The sequence below is a fragment of the Thermoascus crustaceus genome, assembly GCF_041956765.1.
Source record: "Thermoascus crustaceus strain CBS 181.67 unplaced genomic scaffold VTN00scaffold_9, whole genome shotgun sequence".
Classification (NCBI taxonomy): domain Eukaryota; kingdom Fungi; phylum Ascomycota; class Eurotiomycetes; order Eurotiales; family Thermoascaceae; genus Thermoascus; species Thermoascus crustaceus.
The window spans coordinates 222,927-234,763 of record NW_027192535.1 but is presented as its reverse complement, the minus strand read 5'-3'; the positions used below and the strand labels follow the sequence as shown (position 1 = coordinate 234,763).

Sequence of the window (11,837 nt, the reverse complement as noted above, 5' to 3'; positions counted from 1 at the left end):
GCCAGTCGTAGATAGGTTCAGAAGAAGAGAAGTTTTAGCTTGTACAGTGTAGCAGGTTGCCATCCATGCTTTTGACGAGCACGCTCTTGCATGTCATGTACCTACCTTTCGGGGTGCTCTTCATCTTCAGTACTCTACAAACGAACGCATGTTCTAGACATTATCCACACGGAGCTGCAGGAACCCGCCTGTTTCCAGACAAAGCTTTTGGATCCATCAAAATAGTCAAAGTTCTGGAAACTCCAAATAGTCCGCCCTGCAGCAGCAACATCATCATAGATACTGCTTGGTAGCTTTAGATCTTGTGGAAGATCCCCAGAGTATCTCCTGTGCTGAGGGTTGGGAAGCTCTTAGGGAGCAATATCTCCACGGACACAAATTTCTGCACGGCAAGGTAACAACCAGAAGGCCAGTTTTGTTTCCTCTTTGTTTATTATTCTGTTAGAATTTTCAGCCTGCCTGGGGAGCTCCCGTCGTGTATCACGCAACCCGCGTCCTGGCAGACTGCCATCCTCCTGCCCAACACTTCCTCTGTTTCCTACACGACCGCCCCTCCTCCTTCTCCTCTTCTTCTTCACATCCGCCCTTCGCACTTCCTACTTCCTGTTCTTCAATCTCCAAGGAAGTGAGTGACTGCGTGGTTATCAAGAGCTTCCAGGTAGCAGGTAAGTATTGCTAAGCGCTCTTCGCTCAAGTACTGCTTTCATCGGATGCTTGTTGTCAGTCCTCTCTCCGCTGCCAGTATCGCGTCCCGCTTAACAGACGCGTCCTCAACTGACAGAATTTCATATCCAGGTCCCTAAGTTAGTTGTATGACACCTCAAACACCCTTCACTGTGTCTCTTGTCTTCATCTTATTTGAACAGAACACAGAGTTGAAGATCACTAGTCTCTTCCTTTAAAGATTTATCCCAGCTAACTATCTTGAAGGCCGACCAACACTGTCAATAGCCTTGTGAAACAAGCTATCAAGATGGCTGAATGGGGTACCGGCGGCGCTGACTGGGATGATGGTTCTGGTAAGTTACCATCAGTTGTCTATCCTCTATCTCTTCTGCTTGAGATGATCCGTTATCACAGAGAATGGCCATGTTCGGTCTGATAGAATAAACTGACAACCTGTAGGTGCGGTGAAGGGCGACGTCAAAGACAAGTCCGGCGTCGAGCCTTGGGACCCTATGGCTCAGCCTGTCCTTGACGGCGATAATCCACCTAACAAATGCCGCAAGTAAGTCATGAGAACTTTTGAGAGTTTTATCGTCTCTAACCTCGATGGTGAAAGCTGCGGACAAGACGGCCATTTCGCCCGTGAATGCACCGAGCCACGCAAGGGCGGCGCTTGCTTCAACTGCGGCGAGGAAGGGTAAGTGGATAATCGAGCTGCTGTTTATTATCTCGATGTTGAAACGCAGTCCCAGCCATACGAAGGCCGAATGCACCAAGCCCCGTGTTTTCAAAGGCCCGTGCCGTATCTGCAACCAGGAGGGCCATCCTGCTGCTGAATGCCCGGACAAGCCAGCGGATGTCTGCAAGAACTGTAAGATGGAAGGTATATATTAACATCGGAGTATTGAGATAGGAGGATACATGTTAACTGAGTTGTTGGATAAACAGGTCACAAGGTCATGGACTGCAAAGAGAACCGCCGGTTTGACCTGAATGACATCCCCGACAAACTTCCAGAAGAAGCGTGGGCTATTCTCAAGAAAGCTAGCGACGAGAAGGATCTCGAGGACTTCCGTGAAGTGAGACCTACACTGCCATGACTTGAACCTCTTGGCACCAGCTGACAATGCAAAAGGGACTCAAGGTCTATTCCAAGGCAGCTCCGCAGGCTACTTTCGTTGACATCGAAAAGAAAATGCGTGAGGAGAACTTCAAGATCTACCTCATTGCTCTGGTATCGTCCCCATTCCCCGTCCCCTGTCAAGTCGCCAGCGCCTAGTTCAGACAACTGAGACTCAATAACTATAGGAGAAAGATGTCGGCGATTGCATTAGCCTGATCAACCTCCAAGGCAAACTTAACTGCAAGTATGTGGTCGGATTCTACTTCAGCCCGAAGCCACAGCGCGCGAGCCTCAAAGACCGCTGGCCTCCATCTCCTGAAGAGAACCTCGAGCGTCTCGAGGACGCTGGCTTTCCTCACGACCGTCAGATCCCAAAATGCTCCAACTGTGGCGGTGAGCAAAATGAACCTTTCTTGAAAACTATTGTTCATATTATTGACCATCATTGTCGAAGAAATGGGCCACACCGCGAGAGGCTGCAAGCAAGAACGTGCGGTTATCGAGCGCGTTGAGGTGAAATGTGTCAATTGCCATGCTACCGGCCATCGCGCTCGCGATTGCACAGAAAAACGTCATGACAAGTTCGCTTGCCGCAACTGCGGGTAGGCTTATGCATCGCTGGCTTGATGTTAATATTATGGGTCGCTGATGACAAGAAGGTCTCCTGAACACAAGGCTGCTGACTGCACTGAACCCCGCTCTGCTGAAGGAGTGGAGTGCAAGCGATGCAACGAAGGTATATACATCTCAGCCCGAGTATCTAGAATTAACCTTGACATTATCGCTAGTTGGTCACTTTGCAAAGGATTGTCCTCAGCGTGGTGATGGTGGCCCGAGGACCTGCCGCAACTGCGGGTAAGTACTAAGAACTGGGAAAAGAGAAACGGAAGGACCTGCCTTTACATCTACATACACAGGTCCGAAGATCATCTTGCCAAAGACTGTGACAAGCCTCGCGATGTTTCCACCGTGACTTGCCGTAACTGCGACGAAGGTAAGTTCCGAGATTCGGTAGACGACCCGTGCTCGGTGTCTAGACTCTAACAGGAAGCTTCAACAGTCGGCCATTACAGCCGTGATTGCACCAAAAAGAAGGATTGGTCCAAGGTGAAGTGCAACAACTGCGGCGAGAGTTAGTCGATCCATGTGTCTTTCTTGCCAAGATCATCAATGATTAGTAACGACCAACCAGTGGGTCATACTCTCAAACGTTGCCCTAAGCCCGTCGAATCGGATAACAATGGCTTTGGCGGAGCTGAACCCGAGTCGGGAGCGGGTGCCGACGGAGACTGGGGTGCTGGAGACAAGGAGGGAGACGATGGTGATGGCGAAGCAGCTGCCGGTGGTTGGAATTCTGGCGGCGGCGGCGATTGGTAAAAGGGTCTACCGATGCTTGGTCATGCTGAGTGCATGGTAACTGGAGAGCGCTGCTCTCTTCATATCTGTGCGCCTCTTATGACCTACCGCCCGTGCGCTATCTTCTTTTCACAAGCTAAAACCCAACTCTGTTTCTAGGTGTTGCGTCGGCCTTAACACGGGGCGCGGACATGTCACCGAAACGATAAATGGAAGTATCTACTCTGACGACTCGAATACAAACCGAGATTAAAGATGTCCTTCCGCTCTAGGGAAGTGGTAGTTTCGAATTGATGATCTCCATAGGTCTCTGGATTTGGATAGACAGGTGAAGCGTATATTATTGCGTAGATTAGGAGCGGAACATTGATATAGTGTCTCAGACTCTCAGTACTGCGTATGTACATACAATATGCGCGCTGACGTTGAATCTGCCTGAACCCCCCGGGAGTTATTTTGCTCAGATTTTGCTGATAGGTCCGATCAGTGTAAGTGTCACCTGTCTATAACCTGTCTGCTGGAAGCTAAGCGCGGGCCCTTGCGGGCAAAGGAATGCTAACTTTGGTCCAAAGGACATAAATCGTGTACGTCTTTCGAGGGGTATACAGGACTGGCAGTGCTATTACCGGCAATAAATGCGCGATTATGGGATATATCAGATCTTTTTGCCGACTCCAAAGTGCCGCCGGCCTATGTTATCTCCTCCGGATAAGATCCCGACAAATCTCACCGTCGAAAACCAAGTACTTACCCGCTGCAGCTGTAGGTGTTCGACGTCTGCGGTATACGGGGCGGCGCAACAGGGTTGCACTTGGCAAGGAGCTTACAGGTGGGACGCGGAAATGGCATACGGGTTACAGCCACGCGAAAACAAAAGCGATCGATGACGAGCGTCTTCTCAAGCGCGCGGACTGTAGGATGGCCCATCTCTCGGCAAAGTTAGCTATACGGAGTATACCTGGTCCAAGCACAATCTCACGACAATCTTTTTCCGGATCGGTTGCGGTGGCAGCAGCAGCCTCGACGCGATCACAGGTCCGTCGATGTCCCTGCATCCAGCATTGCATGTGCCTGAACGCGAGTATCGAGCACTGAGCCGTCTTCTAGAAGGCGCCTGGAATGTGATTTTGCTATTTTCGAGCACCAGGATGGCGTCGGATGGCTGCTCGCAGCGCGCAGTTGTGTGTGACAGGCAGCAGTGCTCGGGTTTCCGCAAGAGGCAATTCCGTGCTCCGGGCTTGGGTTTGGCCGCGTGGTGTGCGGCGGTCAGCGACTCAGCGTCTTCCGTGACGAAGATCCCCTCGTCCTGCCCGCGTCCGCGTTATACAGCAGCTTGTCCTAAGATGATGTTCGCCATGAACCGCTCATTTTGCTCAACTTACGGAGTTACAGCGCCTCATGGGTTGCCTGAACCTCCCTGTCTGTCCCTCTCTCTCACGCCACCGCTACGACAGGCCTGTTCACCGGACTCCGTGCACCCTAGAGGAGATAGCGTACCTTAGACCGCATGCGGATAGTCCAGGACTCCAGGTTTTCCCCAGGATCCCAGGAAGCTGGAGAGGGCCGGAGAGAGTCCGCAGGGCCAGGATGGCCCCCGCTGGATTTGGCCCCTCGGCTAAGGTACGGAAGTACGGTGGTGCACGATACCGCCGCGATCGTGTTTCTCGGATGCTCCCCGCCACTAGCCATCAGAGCCTCAACCCGCGGGTTACGACGTAACGATGTGCGCTGTTCCCAGCCCGACGTCGAAAAGCGCAATCAAATTCACCAGAGTTCAAGGTGGGGATCCTCTTTCACGCTTCCCTTGATCGGTAAGACAGACGAAAAATCCCGTACGCCGTAGTCGCCAAGTCCAAGAGACAGATGAAATTCTCCACCGCACGATCTCTGTACTGTTGGTTGCTTGGGTGCGAAATTTAATGGACATGGAGAATCGTTACCGGGAAGGGATACTGCCATGCGATTCAGAGTCGTGTCCTCGGACAGCACGGGCTTGATGCCAAGCAAAACGTGGAGTTACCAAGAATGTCGACAAGAAGCGCGGCCGTCTTATGTTTAGGTTCAAGAGATATCTCCGGAGCTGGTCCGGTTTTGGCAAGGAAGCTTGGGCTGCTGCCCAGGCTTAGCTGACCTTGGAAAGGCGTCGACTGCAACAGAACAGTTTGAGGACTCCTCCCGCAACATCTGCGAAGAGCCTCTGGAGTCCCAAGATTCCCCAGAATCCCTCCGGATTCTGTGACGACATGAGCCCGCCACGCGAGCAGATGGAAGGCGCCTTGGGTCCGCTGTCTCACGTGTCATCTGATTCCTCCAGCTCTCCTCCACTGTGCCACAAGACAGAGCTGAATTGGCGACTGTTCCCAGTATGAAGCTCGGTTTCTCCTGATCAAGTTAAGCTGCTGCTCGGGGAGCGCGACGCACGATGACGGCACGGGTGGGTAACTGGGTGCAACGCCTGCGAGTGCTGCCGTCTCGCAACTCTTCCCAGCACTCCCTCCCTCCCCCGGCAAGATGCCTGACTCGCTGAGACGGCTAACCTGTCCTAACCAACGACGGTTACGGCCCCTGGCGAATCTCTTTGGCCGACTTGTGCCGATATGGCGGAACCGCCGACACTGACTGGGCGCGATGGTGGAGAAAGGGCCAGGGTCCCGTCCGGGGAGACATTGGGGAAGCCCTCCAGATCCGGAGGTCCTGACGGCGGGATCATGGATGATTGGGCTCGCACAGCCCGAAACCAAACGCTAACGCTCAGGCGTTCACGATACCTCGCGGGCTCGCTCAGCTTCGGGTTGTTGCTGCGCGGAAGCTTTTAAGGACCCTCCGGTCCCCAGCTCTCCAGTAGATCTTATCCTGTTTGTAGAGAATATTATCCTCCCATTCATTCCTTGCCGTACTCCCTGGTGTAGTACGCTGGTGTCCCTTCTGTTTAACACCCAATTGATCAGAGCGGCATCGAGCCATTGAGTAGTCATGGGTCGATACCTTGGGCTTCGAGGCACAAGCCTCAATCTGGCGATTGGTATCATTGCCGGTCTCGACTTTTTGTATGTCAATTGGAGATTTCTAGTTCTTCGGGTCCAGATTAAGCTAACTGATTTGCAGGCTTTTCGGCTATGATCAGTATGACGCCGTTAGATCGAAGATGACGAGAGGAGACGTAGCTAACTACTCTGCAGGGGTGTCATGGGAGGTCTCTTGACCTTGGGTTCTTGGGTTAGGACGTTCCCAGAGATCGATACGACCAAGCAGGCACTGGAGGGGCTTAGTCAAGCCGAGAAGGATCATAGGTCGACTATTCAAGGCACGTTGACTTGAAATTGTGTGGAAGTTTTCCACGTTCCTTGCTCTGACCATGCTATGTAGGTATCTCCGTGGCCGCATACAACGTGGGCTGCTTCTGCGGTGCCATCATGTGTATTTTCATCGGTGATATACTCGGCCGTCGAAAGACCATCTTCCTTGGCTCTGTGATCATGGTCGTCGGCGCTGTCTTGCAAACGACTGCATTCGAGCTGTCTCACTTGATAGTCGGCCGTATCATCACTGGCATTGGCAACGGCTTGAACACCTCTACCGTGCCCACCTGGCAGTCGGAATGTTCCAAGTCCCACCGTCGGGGTCAGCTCGTCATGGTCGAAGGTGCTCTGATCACTGGGGGTATTTGCATCAGTTACTGGCTGGACCTGGGTTTCTCGTTCCTAGAACCATCAAGCGTGGCGTGGAGGTTCCCCATCGCATTCCAGATCGTGTTCGCTCTTATCATCATGGCTTTCGTCTTGCCGCTCCCTGAGTCACCTCGCTGGCTGATCATGAAGGGGAAGGAGGAGGAAGCTGTGACTGTCTTGAGTTCCCTTCTCGATCTTCCTGCTGATGATCCATTCATCCACACTGAATTCACGGCCATCAAGGACACCGTGCTGGAGATGAAGAAGTCTGGCTACGCGGATCTGTTCACGATGACTGAGGACCGTCACTTCCACCGTGTCGTTCTCGCCTACGTCAACCAGATGTTCCAGCAGATCTCTGGTATCAACCTTATCACCTACTATGCGGCTACCATCTACGAGAACAGCATTGGCCTGGACGGTCTCCTATCTCGCATCCTTGCTGCCTGCAATGGTACTGAGTATTTCCTTGCCTCCTGGCTGCCCGTGTTCATCATTGAGAAGGCAGGCCGCCGACCTCTGATGCTCGTCGGTGCTGCTGGCATGTCCATCTCCATGATCGTCTTGGCTATCACCACAAGTTTCGAAGGTCAGAGTGGTCCTGGTATCGCGGCTGCTGTCTTCCTGTTTGTGTTTAACACCTTCTTCGCCTGGGGTTGGCTGGGCATGACATGGCTGTATCCTGCAGAGATCGTAAGTACCACCTGTGATGAACGCGTTACAGGGGAGCTACCTAGTTACTAACTCCGAAAAAAAAAAATCTTAGGTCCCTCTGCGTATCCGTGCTCCAGCCAATGCTCTGTCTACATCGGCTAACTGGGCGTTTAATTTCATGGTCGTCATGATCACCCCAGTCGCTTTCAGTTCGATCAAGTACAAGACCTACATTATCTTCGCCGCGATGTAAGTCTGCCTAGCGTGGAATCCTATTCTCAAAGAGGCTAGTGACTGACATCGGCCGATCACAGCAATGCCGCCATCTTCCCCATCGTGTACTTTTTCTACCCCGAGACTGCTTACCGCTCTCTCGAGGAGATGGACACCATCTTCCACAAGACGAAGTCGATCTTTGACGTCGTGCGTGTCGCCAGGGAAGAGCCTCGCCGCTACGGCAAGAACGGTGAGCTCCTCATCAACTACACCGAGACTGAGGACCACCTGCGCCGCGCCAGCTATGTTTCGGACGAGAAGGGTGCCGTGACGAACAAGGCGCATGCCAACCCCGACTACCACCTGGAGAACGGTGACGGCGTTCCCAACGAGCCCTAATCGAGAAATATAATAAAAAAGGGATGCTTTTCGTCACTTCTTCTGGGTGAGGTTGGCGTAAAGAAATGTTCGGTCTCCACCTGATCTTTTTCTTCTTCGTTCGCCTTGCACGTACCTTGAGGTGGAGATGAGCTTGCGAGCCAAAGCTCCTGGTCGGTCGGCTTTTTGCATTCTGGATTTGTTTATTCCCTCATTGGCCTTGTTTTTATACATTTTTGTTTCTACTCTTCTCGCTTTCATAGAGCTCAGCGGGATCTTGCAGCGCTACAACTCTGTTATATCCTTTGCTCGCCCGGGTTTGCTGAAGCATCATCTGGCTGTCGGGTTTGGTTTGAAGCAGCCGTTGATTGATTATTTTGCGTTATTATACCCCACTACATAAATAGGTAGACTGCAGGTCATCTTCAGTGTTCCCTTCTACAGAAAAAATGAATGAATCCTGAGGTTCTCTCTCCACTTTTTCTTCTATCGAGTGGCCTGTGGGCCTCTATCTGTGATTCTCAAATCGGGTCAGTAGTCAATGTGCATTGGGGACTGTGTACTTATATCTGTGTGTCAACGATCAAGTGCGATGTTTCAGGATTGCTCCCGTCACAATTTCACTTAATTTGGGAATTCTTTGCAATTCTTTGCAAGCGGCAATTGAACTAACTATCTAACATATGAAGAGTCGGTCTTGATGATGATGTCTGCTGATGAGAGACATCGTGAATCGAAGCTCCATCGCGAAGCACACTTGGAATGTTCACCTACCATCCTTGACCCGTGCCTACACGTACTTACTACTAACGTACTAACAATTCTCCACAAAAAACCCACTCTCCCTTCTCCGCCCCCACACCCCACACTTCCTTGTCATATCTAGCTATCTGCTAATCGATAAGACAGGCACTAGTGGATAGTTAGGTAGACAGATCGATAATGATATCGTATCTCGCACCCCCCAGTGAGTTCTTGTATGCAGAACTTAGGGTGTGTACAGTACGTACGAACCGTACTTACCTACCTATGCCTGGGTTGATCATATCGTGGATCCGTATCCGTCTAGGCACCTGTGTTTGACTGTACTGTACGGCAAGTAGGTGGTAGGTACGTATCTAAACCTGATATCATACATGACGGAAGATTCTAGACTCGGAATTCGGAATTTTAATAGTATGGTTAGGTACAGTGCATGCAACCACGTGGCGGCCATGAGAAGAGTCCACGCCATAGATTAGGCTAGACTAGCTTTAGTAAGTAGGATCGAGATCGAGATCCATCGGATTGCGTTTCGTTTCGATCGATTTCTAGAAATATGTGTTGTAGATCACTTCCCTTTTTTGTATACTCTGATACCTACTATCTAGGTTACTACCTAGGTACATGTACATACCGAGGTAAAAACATGCATTGTGTGCTCAGTACTGTACTGTACTTCAATTTGGATTATTTAAGTTTAGCATGTACGCATGTACCATACCATACCACACTATATATGTCATGCTATGTCAGGTAGTCCTATGAATGCTATATTCCATACTATACTATACTATATACCAGGGATTTCAATCCAGAACTACATCGGTACTTCCTCTAAATCAGAATCCCAAAAAGTCCCGGCACCAAGATGACCGCCGCAGTGAGCACCCACATCCCACTATTGCCCATGCTCCTCCCTCTCGCAGGGACTGCTGCACTCAGTCCGCCCGCGTTAAAATTCGAATTCACGCCGGGCGGCGAAGTCGAAGTTGCGGTTGATGTTGATGTTGACGACGATGTGAGGCTGGCGAGAGAGGTCGCGGACGCCGGGGTCGGGAAGGAGAAGGTTGAACTGCGGTCCGCGAAGAAGGAGGATGCGTCTCTGCTGTCGGTGGCGTAGTAGGACCAGGTGGTGGAGGTGCTGGTGCGGGTGGAGGTTATAGATGTGGTTGTGGTGGTTGTTGAGGGGACCGGGTAAAGGAACGTGGTGTAGAAGTAGATGTAGTAGTACCTTTCATTCCATTTCGTCAGTTCAATGTTGTCAACATCTTTTTTAAGGGGTGGGGAGGAGGTGATGTTCTCACCAAGTGATTGTAGTATAGTAATACGTATAATCCCCAACAGTGGCTGTCGGCTCCGACGTGATAGTATAGGTATACGAAGTTGTCGTAACATGATAATCATTATCATCAGAATCGTACTCCCCCACACATCCCGACGGTAAACAGCACTTCTTCTCCCCGCGGAAAATCCGACACTTCCTCCCCGGATCGCAGTAGTACCCATCGGAGCAGCACTCCCCGCCATCCGGATAGCAGCCATCGCTGCCACAGCAGTTCCACCCCGAGGGGCAGGTCCCGCCCTGGCAGCATGTATCGCCCATTTCGGCGCAGTAGGCGTTCCCGCAGCACCGGTCGCCCGTGGGGCAGCAGCGGCCGGAGTCGTTGGCGCATTCGCTGTAGCCCGGGTTGCACTCGTACAGCTGACGAGCTTCCAGACCGAACAGGTCTCGGACGTTCAGGGTGTTGCCGGATTTGGAGGCACGGGTAGTGTTGCTCTGGAATCTTTTTGGTGAGGGGTCTGGGTCTGGTCCATCTGGGTGATAGTCTCTCCGTGCCAGGGCTAGCGTTTGCTTGCCTTGGACTCCGACGAACGCTAGGAAACAGACTAGAAGGAAGAGAGAGAGTATCCGTAAGGATGCCATGGCCAGCTATAGGTAGTCAGGGACAAACCCTGGTGTATAGAATCGATGTCCAAAGCGAGGTGCAAGTAGCGAAAGGAGCTATAGATGGACAGAGCACTTTGTCAACGAGAGAGAAATCGAAGAGCTTTTATAGTAAAAACTGTTCTGCTGCGCTGGCCTGCGTCCCCCTCCAGGAGGACTGCAGCGCAGGAGAAATGAACAGGCCATTAAATAGAACCACCCCGCGAAACAGGCGCAAAGCCCTCTGAGCCGCAGTCTAAAAAGCACAAATGGGACACAAACCAATTTGACTTCCACCTGCCAACTTGGATACCATCCATTCGTGGATTTCGTTGGATGTGCTCGCGCTATACAACTGAATACGAGGCGGGAATTCAGTGTACGGCCTTGGCATCCGAGGAATGAGGCTCAGTTCGTTCACAAAGACCAATGCCCGATTGCCATGCGGCCGCTGCTGGATTAGGCAGGTAGCTAAGGAGTCTGTGTGGTTTTCTGAGCAGAGCAAGGGCCAAGGTGCTGCAAAGCGAAACCTGAGCTGCGCTTGGACGTCCGATGCCAAGGGAGTAGTAGGGTCGCGAATGTGATACCTGACGTCGAAAGTCTTTGTAGAGAGAGAACCACCTGGTTAAATGCAGAGAGACGAGCCGCATCATCTTCGAGAGCCCGTAAAGACGGAAGCCAGCTGGAGAGAAGTTAGCTGCAAATCAACATCACCTGGCGGCCTGCTCTAAAAATGGACACTGATCTCGTATTCATTTTTAAGCCGGTAATTTAGCCTGCGGGGTCCAGTCTAGCAGAAGCCGTGCTACTCATGCGCAGGACGACAAAGTCTTTCCGCAATTAGTGAGTCAGCGTTGCCATTATTCCTGTTGTTTAGAGATTGATTGGTGGTCTGCCGTGAGCGATGTCGATGTCGATGGAGGATCTCGAGCGCTGTGCCTTCTAAGCTTAATTTGGGTTGGAGGCCTCTCCACAATGTGATCGACTGCATCTCACAGACAAGCGCGCGGTTAGCTGAAATAAACACCTCAAACGGGCAATGCCTGCAGAAATGGTTGGGGAGTTGATTGCGAATATTTGATATCTCCTA

The 11,837-nt window shown here is 51.6% G+C and overlaps 4 protein-coding genes across 4 annotated transcripts; 3 read left to right on the top strand and 1 right to left on the bottom strand.

The window, feature by feature from the left end:
* Positions 1-973: 973 nt before the first annotated feature.
* On the top strand, positions 974-3,166 carry VTN00DRAFT_10104 (uncharacterized protein; the record flags this gene model as incomplete). The annotated part of the gene is made up of 13 exons (XM_069426724.1): positions 974-1,019; positions 1,126-1,228; positions 1,283-1,363; positions 1,419-1,537; positions 1,615-1,745; positions 1,802-1,900; positions 1,975-2,182; positions 2,244-2,391; positions 2,449-2,525; positions 2,578-2,644; positions 2,707-2,783; positions 2,850-2,921; positions 2,982-3,166. The coding sequence occupies 13 exons, from the start codon at positions 974-976 to the stop codon at positions 3,164-3,166; spliced, it is 1,413 nt and encodes a 470-aa protein (XP_069283866.1).
* Positions 3,167-4,732: 1,566 nt separating this feature from the next.
* VTN00DRAFT_10103 (uncharacterized protein) lies at positions 4,733-5,514 on the top strand (the record flags this gene model as incomplete). The annotated part of the gene is made up of 2 exons (XM_069426723.1): positions 4,733-4,860; positions 5,286-5,514. The coding sequence occupies 2 exons, from the start codon at positions 4,733-4,735 to the stop codon at positions 5,512-5,514; spliced, it is 357 nt and encodes a 118-aa protein (XP_069283865.1).
* A 604-nt stretch (positions 5,515-6,118) lies between these two features.
* VTN00DRAFT_10102 (uncharacterized protein) lies at positions 6,119-8,082 on the top strand (the record flags this gene model as incomplete). The annotated part of the gene is made up of 6 exons (XM_069426722.1): positions 6,119-6,192; positions 6,251-6,268; positions 6,325-6,449; positions 6,512-7,506; positions 7,580-7,716; positions 7,782-8,082. The coding sequence occupies 6 exons, from the start codon at positions 6,119-6,121 to the stop codon at positions 8,080-8,082; spliced, it is 1,650 nt and encodes a 549-aa protein (XP_069283864.1).
* A 1,575-nt stretch (positions 8,083-9,657) lies between these two features.
* VTN00DRAFT_10101 (uncharacterized protein) lies at positions 9,658-10,747 on the bottom strand (the record flags this gene model as incomplete). The annotated part of the gene is made up of 2 exons (XM_069426721.1): positions 9,658-10,054; positions 10,128-10,747. 2 exons carry the CDS (start codon positions 10,745-10,747, stop codon positions 9,658-9,660), a joined length of 1,017 nt encoding a protein of 338 aa, XP_069283863.1.
* Positions 10,748-11,837: the final 1,090 nt, after the last annotated feature.